The 20,932-nt window shown below is 48.5% G+C and overlaps 2 protein-coding genes across 2 annotated transcripts; one reads left to right on the top strand and one right to left on the bottom strand.

Annotated features, from left to right (window-relative positions):
- Positions 1–2,444: 2,444 nt before the first annotated feature.
- On the top strand, positions 2,445–15,688 carry TGME49_289780 (ATP-dependent hsl protease ATP-binding subunit hslU, putative). The gene is made up of 14 exons (XM_018782094.1): positions 2,445–5,724; positions 6,517–6,642; positions 7,528–7,589; positions 8,104–8,221; positions 8,715–8,856; positions 9,351–9,416; positions 10,282–10,376; positions 10,538–10,621; positions 11,205–11,340; positions 11,950–12,096; positions 12,449–12,514; positions 12,927–12,993; positions 13,756–13,806; positions 14,540–15,688. Exons 1-14 carry the CDS (start codon positions 4,153–4,155, stop codon positions 14,619–14,621), a joined length of 2,814 nt encoding a protein of 937 aa, XP_018636418.1. The 5' UTR covers positions 2,445–4,152; the 3' UTR covers positions 14,622–15,688.
- Positions 15,689–16,518: 830 nt separating this feature from the next.
- On the bottom strand, positions 16,519–20,899 carry TGME49_289770 (mu1 adaptin). The gene has a single exon (XM_002368361.2). The coding sequence runs from the start codon at positions 19,542–19,544 to the stop codon at positions 18,252–18,254; it is 1,293 nt and encodes a 430-aa protein (XP_002368402.1). The 5' UTR covers positions 19,545–20,899; the 3' UTR covers positions 16,519–18,251.
- Positions 20,900–20,932: the final 33 nt, after the last annotated feature.

Below are 20,932 nucleotides of genomic sequence, written 5' to 3'. Positions count from 1 at the left end.
ATCGATATATATATATATATGGAGTAGTAAAGATTTACGTATTTGTTCATGTACTAATGTATATATGTACCTGTATTAGTACATTGCATGTATATATATATTTATATATTTATATATAAATTGGTGTTTATATGTATGTGCGTATGTAGTGGGGTGCATGTAGGTGTGCGGAGCTGCTGTGGGAAGAGTGTTGGGAGGGGGGCGGTTTTCGAGGATATTTTCGGTTTAGCAGGTTTTTCGTGGTCTGCAAAGTTCTCTCAAACCTCATCGTTTTGCCACAACTTGAGTTTCACGACCCTGTCTTTCGGATGCGGCCTTTCTCAGGCTTTTTCAGGAGAGTGGAGTTGTTCAGCAACTAGTTAGAGAAGTAGCATCAGGGTGGGAAGTTAGGGTCGTGCATGCGGCAGCAGCCTCTTCCGCGACGGAGACGGGCCGAATAAAGCATTGTTCTCCATGTGCTGAAGACTCCCGAGTACAGCAACCGGAAAGAAAAAAGTGGAGCTTTGGCAGAAAGTCAAAAAGGGCAGAACACACGAGACTCGATGGATGCTGCGAATTCGAAGACCCCCACAGATGCGTAGATGTCTGCAATTTGAGTGGGTGACATCTCTACAGAGACACATATGTTATCTACATATGCATATATATATATATATATATATGTGAGTCTGTGTCGCCTTCTTGAGTTTAGTAAACCTGCTGCGTACCGGGGAGGGGGGGGAGCAGGGAATGAAGTAACGGTGAGCTACTGAAGGACAACTGAGAAGAGCAGCGTCTTTTGATACGAAGAAAGGAGAGAAATTCCGTGGAGGGAGCAATTCGTAGGCCGCGGCCAGTTTCTCGGGAAGAAGGTAGAACTCGCTCATGTTTTGTCGAAAGCAAGCACTCATATCGCAGGCATCTTTCAAAAACTGGAACTGGCATTCCCTACAAGAGCTCGCCTCCCGTCTACTTTTCTGCATAAGCCGCACGTGAAAAATACGAACGGAAGTGGAAATTGGCTGCCGTGCGAAGTTGTTTTGGACGTAAGGATATCTAACCAGCGCAAAGCCACCTTTCCAGGTGACATTTTTTTTCTTCTGTCTAGATACAAATTAGAGGCAGCTTGTGCATTTGCAAGCGTTGTGTGCGGAGTTAGAGATGCGGCAGCGTTTTCAAGATATGAAGCAGTGTGCGCAGCATCTAACAACACAGCGTTATGCCAACAAGGATCGAAGATTGTGTGCATTCCCCTTTCGCATTTCATTCGCACTTCTGAAGCTGTGTATGCGGTTGCGTGGATAGCGACTTTGTCCCGAAGGCATGCACGCACTTTTCCTCTAGGCTTGTCCAACCTGTTGCGCAGGTGGACAAGAACTGCCTCTCTGCCGTGACGTTCGGAGCCGCGTGGAACATGCCTTTCCACTTTCCCCGGCTGTCACAACGAGGTCGCAAGTGCCTTAGAGTGAAAAGGGAGAAAGCCATCCTGTATTTCGTGGCACAACCCCAGGAGCACTCTCCAGACGCACGCAATCTCTAGAGAATTTACACTCTAGGGTGTTACCACGAGAAGGAACAGAGACCCTTCAGCGGTGTGACGCTTGAGTTTCGCTGGGACGCCAGTCGGGGTACCCCGGCGAGCATCTGCACACTTGTTCGTTTTGGTAGACAGTGGAAAAGACGCCTTCTACATGTAGGCATTCGCGGTGAGAAGAATCAAACGAATCCGTAAGACTCCCCGTTTCAACAAAAGATCGGTGTAACGCCGGCAACCAATAACGTCCGCTAGACCTGTCAGCCTGCCGCGGCAGTTTCCGTCTTTGTGTCTTTCTGACTCTTGCTCTGATCTCTTCTTTGTGTCGTCGGATTGATCGGCACGGGTGTAATGTTTCAAGACGTCTGTTGAGATGTTCTTTCTCTCGCACTCGTTCACTCCGCTGCACCAATGCCACTACAGTGCTCTGGCGTTTGCACTCCTTGCGCATGGTGGGCCGTTCCTTGACGCCCAAGTTTCTCTTAGGGTCTTCCTTGTTTCGTCAAAAGGAAATGATTTCCTATGTCCAAGCAAACACAGCGCTCACAGCGCCTTTCACCTTCGGCGCGGATCCTGTTTTTAGCTATATGGCGCGTGCGTACTCAACCGGAGCGCTTGTGAAGCACCCCTGGAAGCATCATCTAACCGGCGAAGGGTCCCGTGCTTAGTGTGCAAATGACAAAGAAAACTCATTTCGAGCGCGAACAGCCCTTCGCCTGGGTGCGGAAGAGATTTGAACGGTGTCGTAAGAGTACGCTCCTCTGAATGCAGTTCGTTCTGTCGGTAACTTTTCTCCGGCAGCCAGCGTGAGTGAACTGCGCGCATGCGCCGGAGCGTGCAAATGTGCTTGGAAGGAGTGTGTAAAAGCGATTCTACAAACACCGAATTGGACGAACCAAGGCGAATCAACTCACAAAGCCGCTTCGTGTGCGCGGAGAAGATGCGAACGTGCGAGTAAAACACACACCCCTCTCGTGATGAGAAAAGATTGTGAACGAGCGAGCGCTCTCAGCACAGGCGCACCAAGAGGTGTCGCGTTTTCGGTTGTCGCGTTTTCGCGCCAGAACTCGTGTTTTTTGGCCGGGAAATGCCTCGCTCCAGCGGTATCACCAGACTTTCTTGACTAAGCGCATTTCGGACGTCTTGCGAGTCCCAGCTTTTCTGTCTTTCTCGTTTCCTATCTCTTCAGTGTTAACCAGGCACCGCTCTGGCTCTCTCCTTTCGATCGCGGCGGAAATGAGTGCGGCGCCGAGAGTCAAAAGACGAAACGTGTGTCTCTGGCTTTCTCTCTCTCTCCTCAATTTCAGTCGAAGGCGCATTTTCCTGTAGTTCCGAAAATTCCCTTTACTTCTCCGTCCTGTCTGCTTGTGCACACATCTGGAACCGCGTCTTCGGCCTTGCCAGACGAGCGCGTAACTGAGACAAAACATTGACTTTGTCTCCTCCACATGGAAAACGCGTTTCTCTTCGTGGAAAAAAACGAAACACACGTCTCGTTCCCACCTCCTGGCGCCCTTGTGTTCTCCGTGTGTCGTGGAACCGGGCTCTTGCCGAGTTCGTCTTGATGACTTCGACTGCTCTTTGAGGCGCTGTCTGTCTTGACGACACTTGCCACCTTCAAGAGTTGTCTTCTGATTCTTTCCACCCGTTGCTCCATTCTTGAGTGAACCGTGTCTCGTGTGTCACCAGATTTCTTGACTCGCGACCAGCACGAGGTGCAAGGGGAGAAACAACAGACTGGACTCACCGCGACTGCAGAAGACAGAGATCAGAGACGCATTGCACAAGAATTTTTTTACCACCCTACGTACCCGGTGTTCTGCCCGCATATTCTCGGTTTCCAATGTATCTCGTGACCAGTTTAGACGATAGATGTCCACACTCAAAGTTACCTCGGCCCTCACAACATCTTAATGACGAATGTGTTGAACACCCACCACACTAAGGAGGAGTTCCTCTTGTAACTGCGGCCGCCCGTCTCCAAACTTTTTTCCCCTATCGAGGCACACGCGACAGAACTTCGTGGGAGAGGTGTATTCTTTCAAAGTGCAGATTTTCTCCGTCTCTTGCTCTGAACTTCTCGACACCAGACGGAGCGTCAAGACGGCGTTCTTCGCATTTGCCAAAGGCCAATTTTAGAACGTTCGTGAAGAGAAGAATAAAATACGGAACACACTGAATCTGACTGTCGTGCCGGACTGGAAAGACTTCTGCGTGTTTCTCGTTGGTTATTTGCCTCACATTCTTTCTGTCTGAGAACGAACAAGGCGTCGACAGACTCTCCAGGAAAGAGCAGTCTGCGAGACGCTCTGTTTCGTGTTGCCTAACTCTCCTACGCCTTCTTTTCGCTCTCCGTAGGGCTCTGTCCCTCCTGTCCTTCCTGCACTTTTCTGTCGTTTCTTCCCCGAGAAATTTGGCACTTACTCGCCTGTCTTGCCGCTGTCACATGCAACCTTTTCTTCCCCCCAGCAAACGGATTGGGAGAAAACGCAGGGATAGTTCATTAGGCGAATGCTCCTGCTTTTTCAGGGAAAACGACTTCTCAGATGCTAGGATTTCGGTCGCCGCCATCGTCACGGGGTCACCGTATCTGATACAGGGAAATTGATGAACTATTGTTGGGATTTTCTCTGGCGGAAATGCGGTGCCTCCTCTCCGGCAGGACGCGCCCCTCAGTGGGGCCTCTGCGGCCTTCTTCTATAACTGGACGGCACTCTCCAAGCTGCACAGTGTCGCTCTCAAAACCTTACGCGGATTCCTCTGGTCCGGCTCTGTTGCTCCTTCCAGTGAGAGGAGAGAGAAAGATTTGGTCTTCGACTTTGTGTGTGGGGTCTGTTTGCTGTCCTCTTCCTTCCGTGTCGTCTCTGTCTCCACTGAGAGACGTCTCTTTGCTCGACAGGAAGTGCGTGTCTCTCGGGTGTCTCCGCGTCTCCCGTTCTGTCTCCACTGTCTCTCTTGCTCTCGCCTCCAGGGGTCCTCAAGGGGCGACGGGCGTCAGCGACGAAGTTGGACTCCGACGCACCACGCGTCTGTCTTGTTCTGTCTCGTCGCGTTCACCTCTTCTGACTTGTCCTCCCATGCTTTTTTCTTTCCGTTCATATATTCAGCACCCTTCGCGCGGGTCTCCGTACCGTAGAGGAGACAGAGAGGGAAAACGTGTCTCGCACATGAGAGGCGGAAGCGTTCAGGTGTACCTCCACCCCGCCTCCTGTGGTGACGCGTTTTCAGCTCACTCTCGCCGCGGTGTTTTCTGTGTACATCAAGACGCCGTGATAGCGGGGAAAGAACGCGCGTGGACCTCCTCACAACGGCTGGCCGGAGCGGCTTCTTCCTCGCTTTTTCCAACTTGCATCTCGCAAAAGAGACAGCTCTGCACTACCACATCACAGCCACCCCACACTGGCCCGCAAAGCCCCCCGTCCCACCCCTCCTCTTCTCTCTTTCCTTCTTCTCTCTCTTCATCCCCTCTTTCATCCCCTCTTTCTTCTCTTTCCTCCCTGTCTCCTTGCGAGGGAGACTCGGGGAGCGGGTTCTGTGAGTCTGCGGGCAAGGGAAGTGCGTCGTGCGTCGTCGTAGAGCAACAAGGACTTTCGTCGCAAGGTGGACTGTTCATTTTCGCTGTTGAAGTGCCGGAGACGCAGAGTCGATCTGTCACTCAAGGCGTCGGAATCACGCATTTGCTGTCGCAGGCGCGTTCGCCTCAAACTTCCTCAGCTCTTCTTTTTTCTTATTCTTACTTCTCTCCGGCTCTCTGCCACTCCTTTCAAAGCGCGCTCCCCACCCGGAACACTGACTTGCCGTCTGCGTCAATCCACAGAGGTTGCTTGTCTTGTTTCCCCCCTTCTTCCTCTTCTTGCTTCTCTTCTTACTGCTCGTCTGCTTCCTGTATACCTTCTTCTTACTCTGCTCGGCGAGTGTGTTGTTCGCTCTTCCCCGTGATGTCTGTCTCTTCTTCTTCGCCTTCCTTCACTGCTTCCTCTTCTCGCTTCTTTGCTTCTTCTGCGCCTCCCTGCTCCGGCGCCTCTCCACCGTCTCTCCCCTCCTCGCGACCTACGAGTCTCACCCCACAAACTACCTCCGAAAGAAGAGACAAGTCTCACAGTCTCTGTCCCCAGGCCATGGTTGAGTATCTCAACAGATTCATCGTCGGACAGGTGGAGGCTAAACGTGCCGTCGCCGTTGCTCTCAGACAGCGCTGGAGACGCAGGCATGTAAGTCTGCACCCCACATTCACATGTATACATATATGCATGTATGCATGTATACTCATGTATAAATATATCTAATTATATATTCATGTTTGCACGTAATAATGCGCATACCCACGAATGTTGTGGTATATATTTATGTGTAGTTGTAGATTTATGTGTGCATACACAAGTAGAGAGATACTACCTCATATATATATATATGTATATACATACATATGTATATTTCTGTATATGCTTCAACAAACCTGATAGACACGCATACACACATGAATAAGTGGTAAGCTGTTCCTGGTATAAACGTGTGAGTATATATATGTGTGTATTTACCTCTATAAGTTTGTACAGATGGTGCAAGTGCTGAGCGTAGTAGAAAAGCAGGCAGACCACGAAGAACCGAGAGGCTTCTGAAATATGAGGTCGAATGTCGAATGATGTTTTTTTCGGAATCGGACGGCGGGAGTGTCTGCCACTTAGACTATAACTGATACTTGGTTTCATCCCTCTGTATCCCGCCCAACAATCGCCTCACTGAGGGGGAGGTTTGAGACCTCGATAGCGATTCGTCGCATCGGGAGGCTGGCCTCTGCGCAGGCCAACAAACGCATGCAGAGCAGAGTGTTTTTCAAGTCTGAAAATGACTCTTCTTCGAAAGAACTGTCTCCTGTCTCCTCGTCAAGAGCCTCTGGTGTTTTCTAGCAAGCCCCGTGTTCCGCCTTCCTTTGCGTCCACGCCTGAAAGCGCGCGCGTTCGTGTCTCTATTTCTATCTCCGTTTCTGTCTCCTGTGTCTGCAGATTGAAGACGAGAGACTGCGAGAAGACATAACGCCGAAAAACATTCTTCTCATTGGACCCACAGGTGTTGGAAAGACGGAAGTTGCTCGGCGTCTGGCAAAGCGTCTCGACGCACCATTCATCAAGGTATGTTGTTTCCTTTTGTCTGTTCTTCTGTTTCGGAGGACCCGAACTCTTTTGCGTCCTCTTCTTCCGGAACAGCGGTTTCCTTTTTTCAGGAATTCGTCTGTGTTGCTTTTCGTCTCTGTAGCCCTGCAGATCCCCCGTGTGCTCTCGCTGTTTGCACGTTGGAGCCTTCTCTTGGGTTTGTACACGAACTCGTGAAACTCGTAAATTCGCTTCAAGAGAACCAAAAGAAGCAAACTTGGAATACGATGGACAGCCGGGGTACCGGTCCTGGAGAGCGTCTATTTCCTTTCTCTGGTCGAGATAGGAACGGGATAAGGCGTTAACGTCAAACGGTTTCGCGCTAAAATCGGATTTGCTTCACGGTTCATCGACTTCTTCGAGGCTCTCTTCCACTTGAGTGTAGTTTCTCCGGACTTCGAGGAGCTTGAATTCTAAACAGCACTCCACTGGGGGGGAGGGGGGAGGGTACAGCGCGCTTGGCGACTGTCTTGTCGGGGCTCTTGGGATGTCCGTTATTTGCGCGTTTTTTCCAAGGAAGCCTGCATTTCTTTTCTGTCATCTCGGTTTTTCCTGAGGCGTCTTAGTCGTGCTTTTTGCGTCCTCCAGGCATGCGTCTCTGCAGGTCGCTTTTCTGAATTCTTCGAGGGCCTGCTGTGTTTTCTTCTCTCGCGGCTAAACCGTCTTGCTTGTTCTTCTTCCTCTGTTTTCGTGTCTTCGCCTTCCCTTCTCTTCGTTCCTTTTTCTTCTCCCGTGTTTCGTTTGCCTGTCACTTCGTCTCCTTGGTTCCTTCTCTCTTCCGTTCTTCGTCGCTTTCCCCTGTGTTCGGTGCTTATGCATCTTTGCTGTTCTGCATAACGACGGTGTTTGGGTTCTCCTGCTTAGGTGGAAGCGACAAAGTTCACTGAAGTTGGGTTTCACGGAAGAGATGTCGACCAGATCATCAAGTGAGTCTTCTTCGCATCGGGCATGTTTTTCCTTCTTCGCCTTCTTTGTGCTTTTCGTCTTGCGGTTCTCCGACGCCCCCACCTGTGCATCTGCGTCTGTGCCTTCCTCTTCGCCTCCAGTGTAGCTGTCGCTCGTTCTCTGTATCTTTCTCCATCCTTTCTTCTCGCTGTCCCTCTTTCTCTGTCTTTCTCCATCACTCATCGATTTCGTTCGTTTTCTCTACATGTTTTACCCTCTCGCTCTGTCGCCTTTTCTATCCTCTCGTCTCTTTTTCCACCGCCTCGTACGGTGGGGTCTCTTTCTTTCGCTTTCTCGTTCCGGGTTCAGAGTTTAATGCGCACTTTGCTGAACCCAGCGAACTGGACAGTGTCGGTTCTCTCGTGCCTGGTCTCTGTGGGTACTTGCTCAACTACTTCTCCTCCTTGCTCGTTGCTCTTCTTCATTTTATGGTCTTCTTCACTCTCTTCTCTTTCGTGCTCAACTTCTTTCTTCTTTCTTCTGTCCGCGTTTCAGAGACTTAGTGGAAGTGGCAGTAAAGACTCAACGAACGAAACTGCAGGAGGTGATGAGGCCGGCGGCCGAGCACCGCGCAGAGAGGAAAATTCTTGAGGCTCTTCTCGGCAAAATGCCTGTACGTCTCTCGAGCGTATGTACACCTGGACCCCAGACACCGCTAGCCAGCAGAGACAAAGGGGGAGACGCACTTGTGTCGATCAGTAGAGCTCGAAAGCGTCAACAAGATGGTGTTCGGCGCGGGCAGCGCGTATCTGCAGGTTGTTTCCATTCTGAGAGAAAGGCAGGGTTTTATAGAAACGACGTAGGAACCATACTCTATACACACAGTGTGTGCCACAGCGTCGACCGCAGCTATTTCCTGGTCGGTGTAGCTGGCAGAGAATCTTGCACTGTGACTCTTGCTTTCGGAAAGCATAGTTCCCTGAGAATGCTGCACTCCAGAGGGGGCTGCCTCGGGCGTCGGAGCAAATCCAGAATTCACCCTGGGTTTCTCCCAGGAACTGTGGCTTCTCCAATTGTAGGCAGAGGAGCAGCAGCGCTGTCTCCCGTCTGTCTACAGGTTGAAATGTTCTCCTGCGCAAAGGTGCACTTTCCAATTTTCCGTTCAGGCTGAGGAGCACCAGCACTGGCTTCGGCACCTGCGCTGCGGGGCTCTTGACGCGCGACGCGTCCACGTGGACTTTCCCCAGAGGCCGAGCGGCGGCGCAGCCTCAGGTGGATCCTTCACGGAGGAAGGAAACAGAGATGCGAGTGAGCTTCTTCAGCAGACACAGACGCAAGTGAAGGCTTCTCGAAAAGAGGGGAGACGGCCACTGTCGCTGGAGACAAGAGAACTCCAGAACTCAGGGACGGAGAAGAAGACAAAGAAGGACCAGAGGTGGGGAAGAAGAGAGCAAAAAGCGCGACGGAGGCGTTGGACAGGAGCATCGCAAGAGATCAGAGAGGCTGCAGTTTTCGGGAAGGCTGTGGACGAGCTGGGGCGGGGGAAGGAAGAGACAGACGGAGAGGCGAAAGGCAGACAGTTGGTGGAAAACACAGAGAGAATGAGCGAAAGAAAGAAAGGGATATGCAGAGAAAGACCGAGAGCGTGAGAGAGCCAAAATGGACGAACCATACACGAGAGAAAGCAGAGATCGGGAAGAAGAGAGGAAACTCTGGGGAGTTTGACAGAAGAGAGAGGATGAACAGAAAAAGGAAAAGGGAGAATGCTGCGGCATGTTTTTCTAGTGTTTTCCGTTGCGCAGTTGTGGCCGACTTGGAAAGCATTATTCGAGACATCGACCGGCCCCGTCCTGCCTTCTTTACAACACGTACGCCTGGATTTCCGATCGAATCTCGAAACGTATTCTCAGATGCACTCACAGTACACAGTTACGCAAGTTTTACCTCACTATCTGCATACAAGTTACACGTAGAAACAAAGAAGCATTCATACACGGATACACATGTATGTGCACATGTTAAAATATATACGCATATACAAGCGTTCATTATCCATTTATATATATATATATATATATATATATATGTATATATGTATGTATGTATATACGTATGGACATCTGTACATATGCCTCTTTATATTACGTAAGTATGCATAGTAGGTGTTTATGTAAATGAGGGAGACACGCCTATCGACGAGGGGCGACGGACTTGTCGACTACGAAATAGTTTTAAATCTGTTTGTTTTTATCCCGCCTTCTGTGAGAGTACTTGTTCTCTGCTCCAGTTGTCCTTGTTCTTCAATGTTTTTGTGGAAGCAGAAGTAGTGGGCGCTTTTCATGAATCATTGTTTCTTGATTTATCTCTTCTGCTTGTCTTTCCTGAATCGGTCTTCGCACTGCAGGTTCGGGCTGTGTCTCTCGACTCTCTGTGGGCTGTCTTGTCCTGTCTCTTTCACGGAAAACTGGTTGCGCTTTCCGTTACGATACGCAACGCACAGTCTCTCCCGTCTTTTTCGCTTTTTTGTGGCGGCAGCGCTCTTTACGAACGTGACTTTCTTCTTCTCTCTGTGGTAAATGCACTTCCACAGCGCCGTTTTTCAATTTCTTGGAGGTAAACATGATGTTTCCATGTCTCTCCTCGGTGGCGAAGGAGCTGTTCTGTTTTTCTTTCTTCTCTTTGCGTGAAGATTCACTTTTTCCTTTCTGTGGATCGTGTGCCTGATGGTGGCAGGTCGCAGCGGGCGAGGCTCTGAGGGTCGGAATTTGACAGTGAAGGAAGCGCGAAAAAAGCTCATGCAAGCAGAACTGGATTCCATGATCACCAAGGTAGGACGGGAAGTGCAGGGACAAACAGGGCGGAGAAAGAGAGAGGGACCGGAAAGAGAGCAACACGGAGTGGAAAGCGTCTCTCTGCTTCTCGCAATCTCACGGACACACACAGAGCAACCTCCGACTCTTCTTCTCCACTTTTCTCTTCGGTTTTCCAGGACCTGGTTGTCCAGAAAGCACTCGAGGCCGTCGAACAAGAAGGCATCGTCTTTATTGATGAAATCGACAAAATCTGCAGCAAGGTACGTTTCAGAAAACAAGCGAATATATACGTGCATGCACTCATACAAGTACATACATTATTACATACATACATACATACATGCATACATACATACATACATATGCATCCATGCACATGCATGCATACAAATACATACATACAAACAAATACATATATACATACATACACGCATGCATACCTACATACATGCAAGCATGCATTCTTAACTACACACATAACAGACATACATAACATACATACATAGCATACGTACATTAATTACTCCACACAAGCCTACATACACATGCGTATGTGCATAGATAAATGCATGTGATCGTGCGTCGTAGATACTTGCAAGTGTGGAGACTGGTGAGTCGTCGAGATGTGGAGAATGTGCATATTTTTTGCGTTGGGCTATTTCGCTGTTTTGTGCATGGGTTCCCGAATGTAGAAAGCAAACGTTTCTCCTTCCCTGGTGTCTCTTTTTTCTTCTCTGTGGGCGTTTCCCTTTTGAAAGTTTTTCGGTGTCTTCTTTCGTGGTGTCTCCTTCTCTTTTCTCGACTCTGTCTCTCCGTTTCCGGTGACTCCTCGTCCTCTCTCAGGGCGGTCGGAACGGCTACAATCCTGATGCTTCAGACGAAGGAGTCCAGCGCGACTTGCTTCCCTTGATTGAGGGCACAACCGTCAGCACTCGCTACGGAGACGTGAAGACGGATTACATCCTCTTCATAGCTTCGGGTAAAAAAGGCTTTCCTACTTCGACAAATGCCTCTGTCGTCTGCAGTCCACTGCGGCGAAAGAGACGCCTTTCTATCGAACTCTGAACAGGCGCTCTCCAGTGTCGAGACACTACAGAAGAGTTGAGGGCGGAACCGAACAACCACGGAGAAGAGGCGAATGGACTCTAGTCAGTATCTTACCTGCTATATGTCACTACAAAATCGAGAGTCAGTAACGCTTGAAAGGGCGAACACGTCCCTTCCACGTTTTGTCTGCGAAGGCAGTGTCAAACGCCTCGCTTACTTCTTTTAAAAGATTCGTTTTTTAGTTACGGGGTTGTGGGTTGCGTAAATGTGTGTCGGTGTCGATCCGGCTCCCTCTCTGTTCCCCTCTCGAGGTTTTCTCCTCTCCTCGAGTGTGGATAGGAGAGATGTGCGGTGCTCCAGGGGAAACCGGATTCTTCGCACTGAAGTGCTCGGGGTCCCGCGTTTTGGAGAGGCCTCTGTCGAGTGTTTGAAAGAAGAAACTCTCTGTCTTTCGTGTATATCGGCGAGAGAGGAAATTTGTGGCTTTCGTGTTTTACGTTCCTGGATGTCTCCCTCTCTCTCTGTACCCGGTTTCCCGCAGGCGCGTTTCACTGCGTGCGGCCGAGCGACCTGCTGGCGGAACTGCAGGGGCGTCTCCCCATTCGTGTCACTCTCAAATCTCTGACAGAAAACGACTTGAGAGACATTTTGACGAAGACGCAAAACAATCTGCTTGCGCAGAACACAGGTACGCCTGCCTCAAACGGGTCCACTGAAGTCAGCGTTTCAGAAGAAGAACCGGTCGCAGATAGAGGCGCCAGTGAGAATAAAACCCCGCCCAGTTACGAGCTGCAGAGACGCCCAAGATCTTTGAGGCAGACAAGACTAGTAGAGTTTCATTTCCTGCGACTTAGGGCCACATGGGAGATCTGAGGAGGGCGGAGTGGCCGACAGTGTCTCCGTTACTTTGTTGTTTTCCTTGGCATTCGCCCTCGCCGCAACCCGCAGCCGCACGACGCTCTACCGGATGTCTCCAGATTTCGCATTATCCAAGTGTTCATTCATCTACATTTCCTGACTCCACGTGTGGCTTTATGCAGCGCTCCTGCGCACCGAGAACGTGGAACTCCACTTCACCGAAGAGGCAGTAAACGAAATCGCTCGAGGTGTGTGTACACCGGAACAAGGAAATTCGTCGTGCCACAGATCACTAGACTCGGCGTGTCCTCAATTGTCTGCTAACGGAAGAACTGATACATTTGAATCTCTCGATAATCCAGTAGGACTTTCTTACTTACATCTGAACTTTCTTAAGTGACTGGCAATCAGCGTAGTTCTGTAAAACTGTACTGCAAAAATCAAACACGAAGACGACCGGCGAAGGGCTCGTAGAGAGTAGGCACTGTGCACACAACGGTATTTCACGATTTGTCTCTGTGTCTCGAGAATCCTCGGGTGTATGTACACGCCCGCGTGGCTAGTCTGGAGGTGGGTGTATGTACACCTGAACAGACATGTGCATGCACTTCGCCAAGTCTTGAAAGAAGAACAGAGCTCGTTTTTCTTTCTTCCCCTCAGTTGCTTGCGAAGTGAACGCGAGTGTCGAGAACATTGGTGCCCGACGTCTACACACCATCATTGAAAAGTAAGCAAAAGACCAGAGACCCCGTTCTTTCTTCATCCTTCTTTGCTTGCGTGGTGGGGTGTGCGTACGCCGCAAGTGACATTCTTCCGGACCGGAGAAAGCTCGCGAAGCAAACGACCGGAACGCGACGGTACACGCGTGGCGAAAGCACAAATGTGGAGCACTAAGAAAGTCTTTGCGATGTGGGTTCAAAGAAAGCAATAAGCATCTGCATGCGAGCCTTTCCTGAAGAAGGGAGCCGTTTTTTCCGGAACGGGATTACTTATGAGCTTCTTTGGGGGAATTGCTTTGACGAGTTTCAGTTTTTGTTTCGATCTTGAATGTCCCTGTTTACCGGATCCCAGTTCTATTTTCGTGACCGCCGTGTTAAGTGCTCTCATGTTAAGTGCACCACGTGCACTTCAATGGCCCTCACGTGGTTAGGAGAGAGATGAGGAACGGTTTTATTCACTCCGTTTCGTTGGCTCGAGCAACTTGCAGGGAATGACAAAAGACTCAAGCATCAATAGGGAACACCACAGGAGAGACCAGAGAAAAAGACAAGAAGACAGCGAAATGCTTGGATTTAAACAGTTCGCTTGTGCATTCAATGCAGACAGCCGACTCACAACTTTCTTCGGGCTTCCAGCCTCATGCTCTTTCTAGTCCAGTTGGCTTTTCTTCTGGGACATTTCCTCTCCAGGTTCGTCTTGTTCCTCTTTTCTTCCTCACTTGTTCTCTCGCGTTACTATTTTTGTCTCGTCTGTGGCTTTGCTCCCGCAGAATCATGGAAGACATCAACTTCGCAGCCCCCTCGATGGCTCCTGGAACGCGGTAAGACTCGTCTTACACATCAATGCATCACACGTCTGCATACATTTATATATACATATATATACATATATGTATATATATATATATATATATATATATATGTATGAATATATGCATATGATATATGTGTATGCATATGCATGTATATGTGCATATATGTATATATATATGTATATATATATATATATGTTTGTACATATGTGTATGCGTGTGTTTATATATATGTACATGCTGCGGTTGTAAGACGTGTTGCTCGAGAGACTTTTTTCCCTACTTTATCGCGCTTCCTTCTCTGCACGTTTTCGTGCTTCTTGTTCTCCCTACAGGATGCCCTCCTCCATATCCTTTTCTGAGATCCTTTTCCTCTTCGTTGGGTTGTTTCTTTGCGCCTTTCTCGTTAGGCTCCGCAAGTCTCGTAATACGGACCACTTCACGCCTATTTTTAGTGTCTCAACATCCCTTCCCTCCCACGTGTTGACTGCTGTGTGTACGTAGAGAATCTCTGTATGTATATATATATATATATATATATATATGTTTATTTCTCCATTTGCATATACATTTATGAGTAGATAGAGATAGACGTGTTTTTGCGAATGAGCGTAAATGTGCGATTCCCGAGGTGTCAGACAGAAGGCACCGGAGAGATGTGGTTTCGCCTGTTTGTCGTCTCCCATTCTCAGATTCCTCTTCAGATTCTCCGCGTTTTTCTTGTTCTTCTATTCTGTCTCAGAGTGGAAGTCGACCTCGAACGCGTTCGGTCGAGCGTCAGCTCGCTCCTCACCAAGACGGACTACACGCGTTTCGTGCTGTGACACTTTCCTCTGCAAATCTGCTGCAAATCTGCGGCTCTTCACCGTCTGTTTCTGCACAGTTTTCGTTCTTTCCTGTCCCGCGAGAGTGAGAGAGTGAAAACGCGGCTTCCTTCGTGCGGACGGCAACTCACTCGACAGGACGGGTGCGACGGAAAGACCCAGAAGATCGCCTAAAGCCTGTTTTGCGCTTCCTGTACAGATGTGCGCATGTCATCCTGCATAAAGGTGCAAATACACCTGGTCACATTGGCGTATGCTTGTGCAAGCCTCGTCACTGGAAAGCGGAAACGTAAAGAGAAAGTCTTATGTGGAGCTTTCGTGACCAGCTGGAAACACATCCAACATATACAGACAATATACGTATATATCTATATATATTTGGATGCCGCATACAAGCATATGTACATGTGTACAAGCATATACATAGTCATATATGTGGATAAACGTACCATTTATATAGTGTTTTTTGTGGATATTTGTGTCGTAGTTCTCGGGTCTGCATGCCCGTGATTCTTTTTCTTCGTTGAGAGTGCCACGGGAGACACTGCCGGTGTCTCCTGTTACACATTCTCTGTTCTAAGTCTGCTGTTTTTTCTATTCTGATGTTTATCTCGTCTACTGCGATGATACGCGCAATACTCTATAAACTCAGGGAGCCGTGTATATATACATGCATATGCATATGCGTATGCATACATATATACATATATATGCATATATATATATATATATATATATACACGCGCATATTTGTGCACATATACATATATCCGTATATATTTATATGTGCATGTTTGTACGAGGATAAGTGCATGCGTGTATATTTGCATTGGTTTTATGAAATGCGAAGGAAGGGGGGTCTGGAGATGTTCCTGTCCCATGTTGTGCAGTGGGAACAAGGGAGAATCATCGGTTTTCTTGTTAACGTCCTTTTTGAGGCAATTCGCCTGATTGGACTGGATCTTTTCTCGTTTCTCTCCGTCTTTTCGATCCCGAGTGTTTTTTTGCGTCTACGCGTTTCTCTCCACGGTTTCTGTCGGTTCGTTCGAAGACTAGAGCTGCGTGGGTTAAGAGAAAAGCACCTTTTCAGGGAACTTTTTCTGCACCACTTGGGTTTTCAAGACTCGACGCTTTTCACACAAAGGTAGGCGCATCAAGTGCCACAGACGCGGGAAAACAAAGTGGAGTGACATTCCGTTTCTCAGTCACGATCGTGTCTTTGTCTATTCTGTTCAGTCTACACCGATGCGAACACAGAGCAAGCCACCCGAGAAGCAAAATCGAGGAATTCGAGAAAAACGTTCTCTTGTCTCTCGGACGCACCAAGGCCTGAAAATAACCTCTCGGCTACGATGTCTATAAGTTACAAACCTCACTGGTCTCAGATGCAAGCGTACACATATCTACATATTATATATATATATATATATATATATTTACTATGCAGTTCATACATATACATTACAGAATATACATATACACATGCATATACAGTATGTGCATAATATATATCAGTACTTTAAACATTTATATATTTTGTAGATTATATGTATATGTAACACGTAGATTTTTAATATATATATATATATCATACACTATATATTTATATGCATTATACACATAAAATAAGCATGTACATAGAGAGATAGAGTATATAAATGTATACTATGCCAAATACCAATGATACATACATATGATAAAAGTATTTATAGGCGCTACGTTTCTAACAGATTCCCTTTCCTCTGCAGCAAAGGCGTCCTCATGAAAGATGAACTGCAAAATTTGGATTTGTGGAAGTGTGAGTCGAGGTCTGTGGTGAATGACGTAGATTGTTACATTCGAGTTTTCCAGGACTTTCTTGGAAAGTCGTGAGAAGATATTCGTGAGGGTGGAAAGCAGGGAAGCAGGTGCCAGCGTGAAGCTGTCTTTCTGAAGCACGTCTTTGTAAGCTGCGTGAGACAGAAATCCCGTTTCAAATGAAGACTGCGCGGAGCATGTCTTTTCGAAGCAAGCAAAACCACCAAGCAGGAAGGAAACAACGGGAGAAAAACCCATTGAACCCGAGACTTTCCCCACGATTCAAGAAGCAAGCGGAGAAGAAGAAAAACGGAGAAGGAACGAGGAGCAAAGAAAAAAACGAAGCACAGGGAGCCGGCGGTGACGGGGGCGATTCAGAGACACAGAGAGGGAGATGGAGAAGAATGGAGGCAGCAAGGACGGGGAGAAAAAGAAGTAAAATAAACTTGAGGGAGAGGAACAAGTGAAAAAACTGTGTAGAAGACGACGAAAAAGAAGACAAACCAAGGCAAAGACACAGAAATACAAATAACAGAATGGCGCTGTGAAGACTTGGGAAAGCAAAAGACAGACAGGAGGTAATCCTGGCGCAACGAGGTCCGTTTAAAAGAACGTGACCCTTTCAACTAAACAACAAAGAAGACAGGAGGACGGAAAGACGAATTCCTGATCTGCTGCTTCTCTTCCTTTTTCCTCACGTTTTCTCATCAACTTGGATTCGATCATCTTTCTTCTCATGTTCGCCCCTCTGGTTGGCCTCTGCAGACATGCGTTGCTTTGCCCTTCCCGTTTATTCTCTTTCCTTTACATCCCAACTTCTCTTCTTCTGTTTATCTACAGGACTTCTTCGTTTAAATTGTTTCCAACAATCGTTCCCTCACTCATGTCTGCGCTGCTTCTCTACGCCGAGCATTGCGTTTCACGTTGCACGAAGTCTTCTGACCTTGCAGTGCGGCCTAAAAGCATCTCTTCTCTCGACAGTTTCGAAAACATCTCTGTTCCCTGTTCTGGTTTGTGTCTCTCCACTTTCCATTGTCTTCTCTAGCTCCTCTGTGCACAGATTCACTTTAGAAACGCCATGGGTATCCTCTCCAGTAAACGAACAGTCACCTCAGTCTCTTTACATGTGTACATAAATAAAATAAAATGTAAAATATACAAATATATATATATATATATATGCGTATTTATGCAAATGAACGAGTTCAATTTCATTTGTGTTTAGAGATATGCATGTTTGTGGCTCTTTTCATGTATCTCGAAAGGAGTCATCTCGTCTTTTTCGTTTGTTCTTGTTTTCTGGAGAGACGGAGGCGCCACAGTTTTTTGCCGTCGGGAGGTTGACTGCAGGCGTATACTGTGGAGACCTACAACTTCGGGGAAAGAAAAGCGGCGACGCATTTCTCTCCTGGAAACGGAAGAATGTATCCAAGTGTCCAAAATTCAGGCGCACAAACAGATATCCACACGTATTTACACACATCTGTAGAGGTGCACACAGACGTCTCTTCATATCGTATATATCTCATATATATACGTATGTATATATATTTATATATAGTATGATATAGAAAATGTTGACGACTGATCTATCCACCAATAGACATATATGTATGTACATACGCATACAGACATCTCGAACTACACGTCCCTCCTCCCATATATATATATATATAGTTTGAGGCACCTCAATAGAGTTCTTGAAGGTCGTTCCTGTTTAAAATGTATCCCTTGCAGTGTCTGTACCGCTGTGTTTATCCACCGCATATCTCTTTTTCCTCGTCCTTCGCCTTATCTCTCCGACCCCTCACCTCGCCCCCCCTTGTTGATTTTCTAGGAGAGTCTCAGTTGGTACTCTCCATTTTGAGTGATGTATCTGACCCACGGAAGAGCTTGGTATCCACTTTTTTCGATGATTTTCAGGTATCGGACGGTGATGCCGCTGACAGTGAAGTACGGGATCTCGAACTTGACGTTGATGGGTTTCTTAAGGTACGCGTCTCGCGCCTCGACGCCGACCGAGGGCAAGCCGAAGGTCGCGGTCATCACGAAGTCTCTCTGTCCCTGAAACTGTTTGATGAACCAGACCATCGTGTCCTTCTCCGGGAGGTACTTGACAGATCCTATGGAGGTTTTGAAGTGTGGGGAGTCTGCATCTGGGGGGACGGGGACGTGGATCTCCACCCCACTCGCCACCGAACGGCTCTTGAACTGGGAACGAGCCTTGATCATGAACTCGATGCGCGTCGCCGAGCGGCCAGTGTCGACCACGGCGTCGATCCAGATCAGAGGCTTCACTTGGGTGTTCAGCCGGTAGCTCATGAGCTCGAACTCGCCGTCGGGGGGGATGAAGGAGATCGTTCGATCGTTTTCGAAGCGCGCAAGACGCACGCACTGGTGGAACTTGATGTCCTCCATTTCGATGGCCTTCCCCTTCGACACCGTGCGCCCTGAGGTCTCGAGCAAGAGCTTGTCGTTCAAGCCGAGCTTCAGCTCCGGCATGCCCGAGAGGAAACTCTTCATCTTGAGGCTGCCGAGAATCTCCGAGCGCAGCACAGTTCCGTTGGAGGACACTAGGAGATTCAGCTTCTCCACTACATCGAGAAACACCTCGTTCTTCTTGTGGAAAATACCCTCAGAACGCCAGGACACCGCGTTGGTCATGGCTGTCGGCGGTCGGAGCGCATCGACAGACAACTGATGGGCCTCGTTCTTGATAAACTCGCGCAAGACCTTCACCTCCGTGCTCTGCGGAAAGCCGTTGTCCATCACCTCGTCCAACAGTTCGTAGGTGATCACAAAGTTGTCGCGAATGCTCTCCTCCTCGAGAGCCTTGAAGTACTCCTGGAGTACCTCAGACAACTTGTACAGGAAAGACAGCAGCATCATCGCGTTCGAGTTGCGCCTCGTCACAGCCAACAGATATACGTTGCTGTACTGAATCCACGCGTAAGTCACGCCGTCTTCCAGAAAGATCGGCTTGATCAACAGAGGGTCGTCCAACTCCACCACATTCTGCTGAAAACGCTCCGCCGCCGACGCCAGAGATACGTTGCCTCGGTAGTCCCGGCTGATGATCACCTTCCCCTTCAAATCCAAGATAAACACCGCAGACGCCCCCGCCATCTTGGGACTGCAAGATCGACTGCAACGAGTAAACTCGAGAGTTCTGAAGGAAGCGACGAAGAGGGCAGAAAGGGAAGAGACGGAGAACGCGCAAAGAACGAACAGGAACGCAGAGAGTAAAAACGATAGTCACATGAAAAAGAGCGACACGACGACTTCACCTTGAGGTGGGGCAAACTGCAAAAGAAGAGACGGGGACGAATTGGAAAAAGGCGCGTTAAAGTCGACCGGGGGAACGCAAGTGTTTAAGGTGAAGAAACATAAAAGGAGACGAAGCGATAAGAAGACGCGAAACGAAACAGAAAGAAGGAAAACAAAGACTGAATGGGTCTCTAGAAAACAGAAGTCCTGCAGAACCCAGCGCCTTTCCTTGCCTCCTTTGGTGGGAGTTCCGAAGAAAACGAGTAGACGGCCTGGCAGATCGCGATCCGCGAACGGACAACAAAGGACGGAGAGAGGAAACGAAAGGAGCTTTCCACAGAACAAATTCGCTGTCTTCTCGCAGGAGAAACTATGTCGCGATGACATCTAGAGAAGAAATAGAACACGAGGGAAGCGACCTGCATATACAGCTGCCCGAGGACGCCAAAAGGGGTGAAAATCCAAGGAGTACGCGCAAAACGAAGAGGCGATAACGAAGACTTCTTCAGAGTGTCCCGGGTGTATTATTTTCTAGTCTTCGACCGGATCCAGAAGCGAGTGGAGGGGACGGAGCATCAGGAGAAAAAAAGCGTTTGAATGGCGCAACAGATAACGAGAGGGCGGCAGCAGAAACAAACGAAGGAGGGAAAATGGTAAAAATAGTAAGGAACCCAGAAAAAAAGAAAGAACGCCGCATTCGTGGTAGCCCGATCCAATGACCTTGAACGTGGCCAAAAGTTAAAGACAAGACAGCGAAGGTCACTCGGCTACGTACACAGAAGGGAGAGAGTAAAACTTGGAAGCAAAAGAGAGGAGAGGAAAATTAAATTTGAACACAGCGGTGACAATCAGACAACTGGACTCTACCAAAAGGAAGAGACTCCGGAGTGGAGACCGTCTACGCCGCGTGGCTCTCGCGTCTCACACGAGAGCCTCTGACGCCTTCGAGTCTCCTTTCCTGGAAGATCGCATCGGAAGATCTTCAACAGTCTGGAAAGAAGCGCTACAGAGTCACTTGTGCGCCCTTTCCAAAGCTGTGGAGAACAGACAGCTGGGTCGCCTGCGGAATGGACATGTTGGAAAGCAAAAAAGGCAAGGAGAGGAAGACACGTGACTGGCGCGAACTAGGGAAGATCCTTTTCTCCGTTGTCCCCTTTCCTTCACTCTCCGGCGGAAATGGGAAAGTAAGCCGTCGCTGTAGGACTGGAAACTGGTCGACAGCGGCGTTTCGTTTCTTGTTACACTTC

The sequence above is a fragment of the Toxoplasma gondii genome, chromosome IX, assembly GCF_000006565.2.
Source record: "Toxoplasma gondii ME49 chromosome IX, whole genome shotgun sequence".
Lineage (NCBI taxonomy): Eukaryota > Apicomplexa > Conoidasida > Eucoccidiorida > Sarcocystidae > Toxoplasma > Toxoplasma gondii.
The sequence above is the reverse complement of the archived record's forward strand: the minus strand, read 5'-3'. Positions and strand labels throughout refer to the sequence as shown.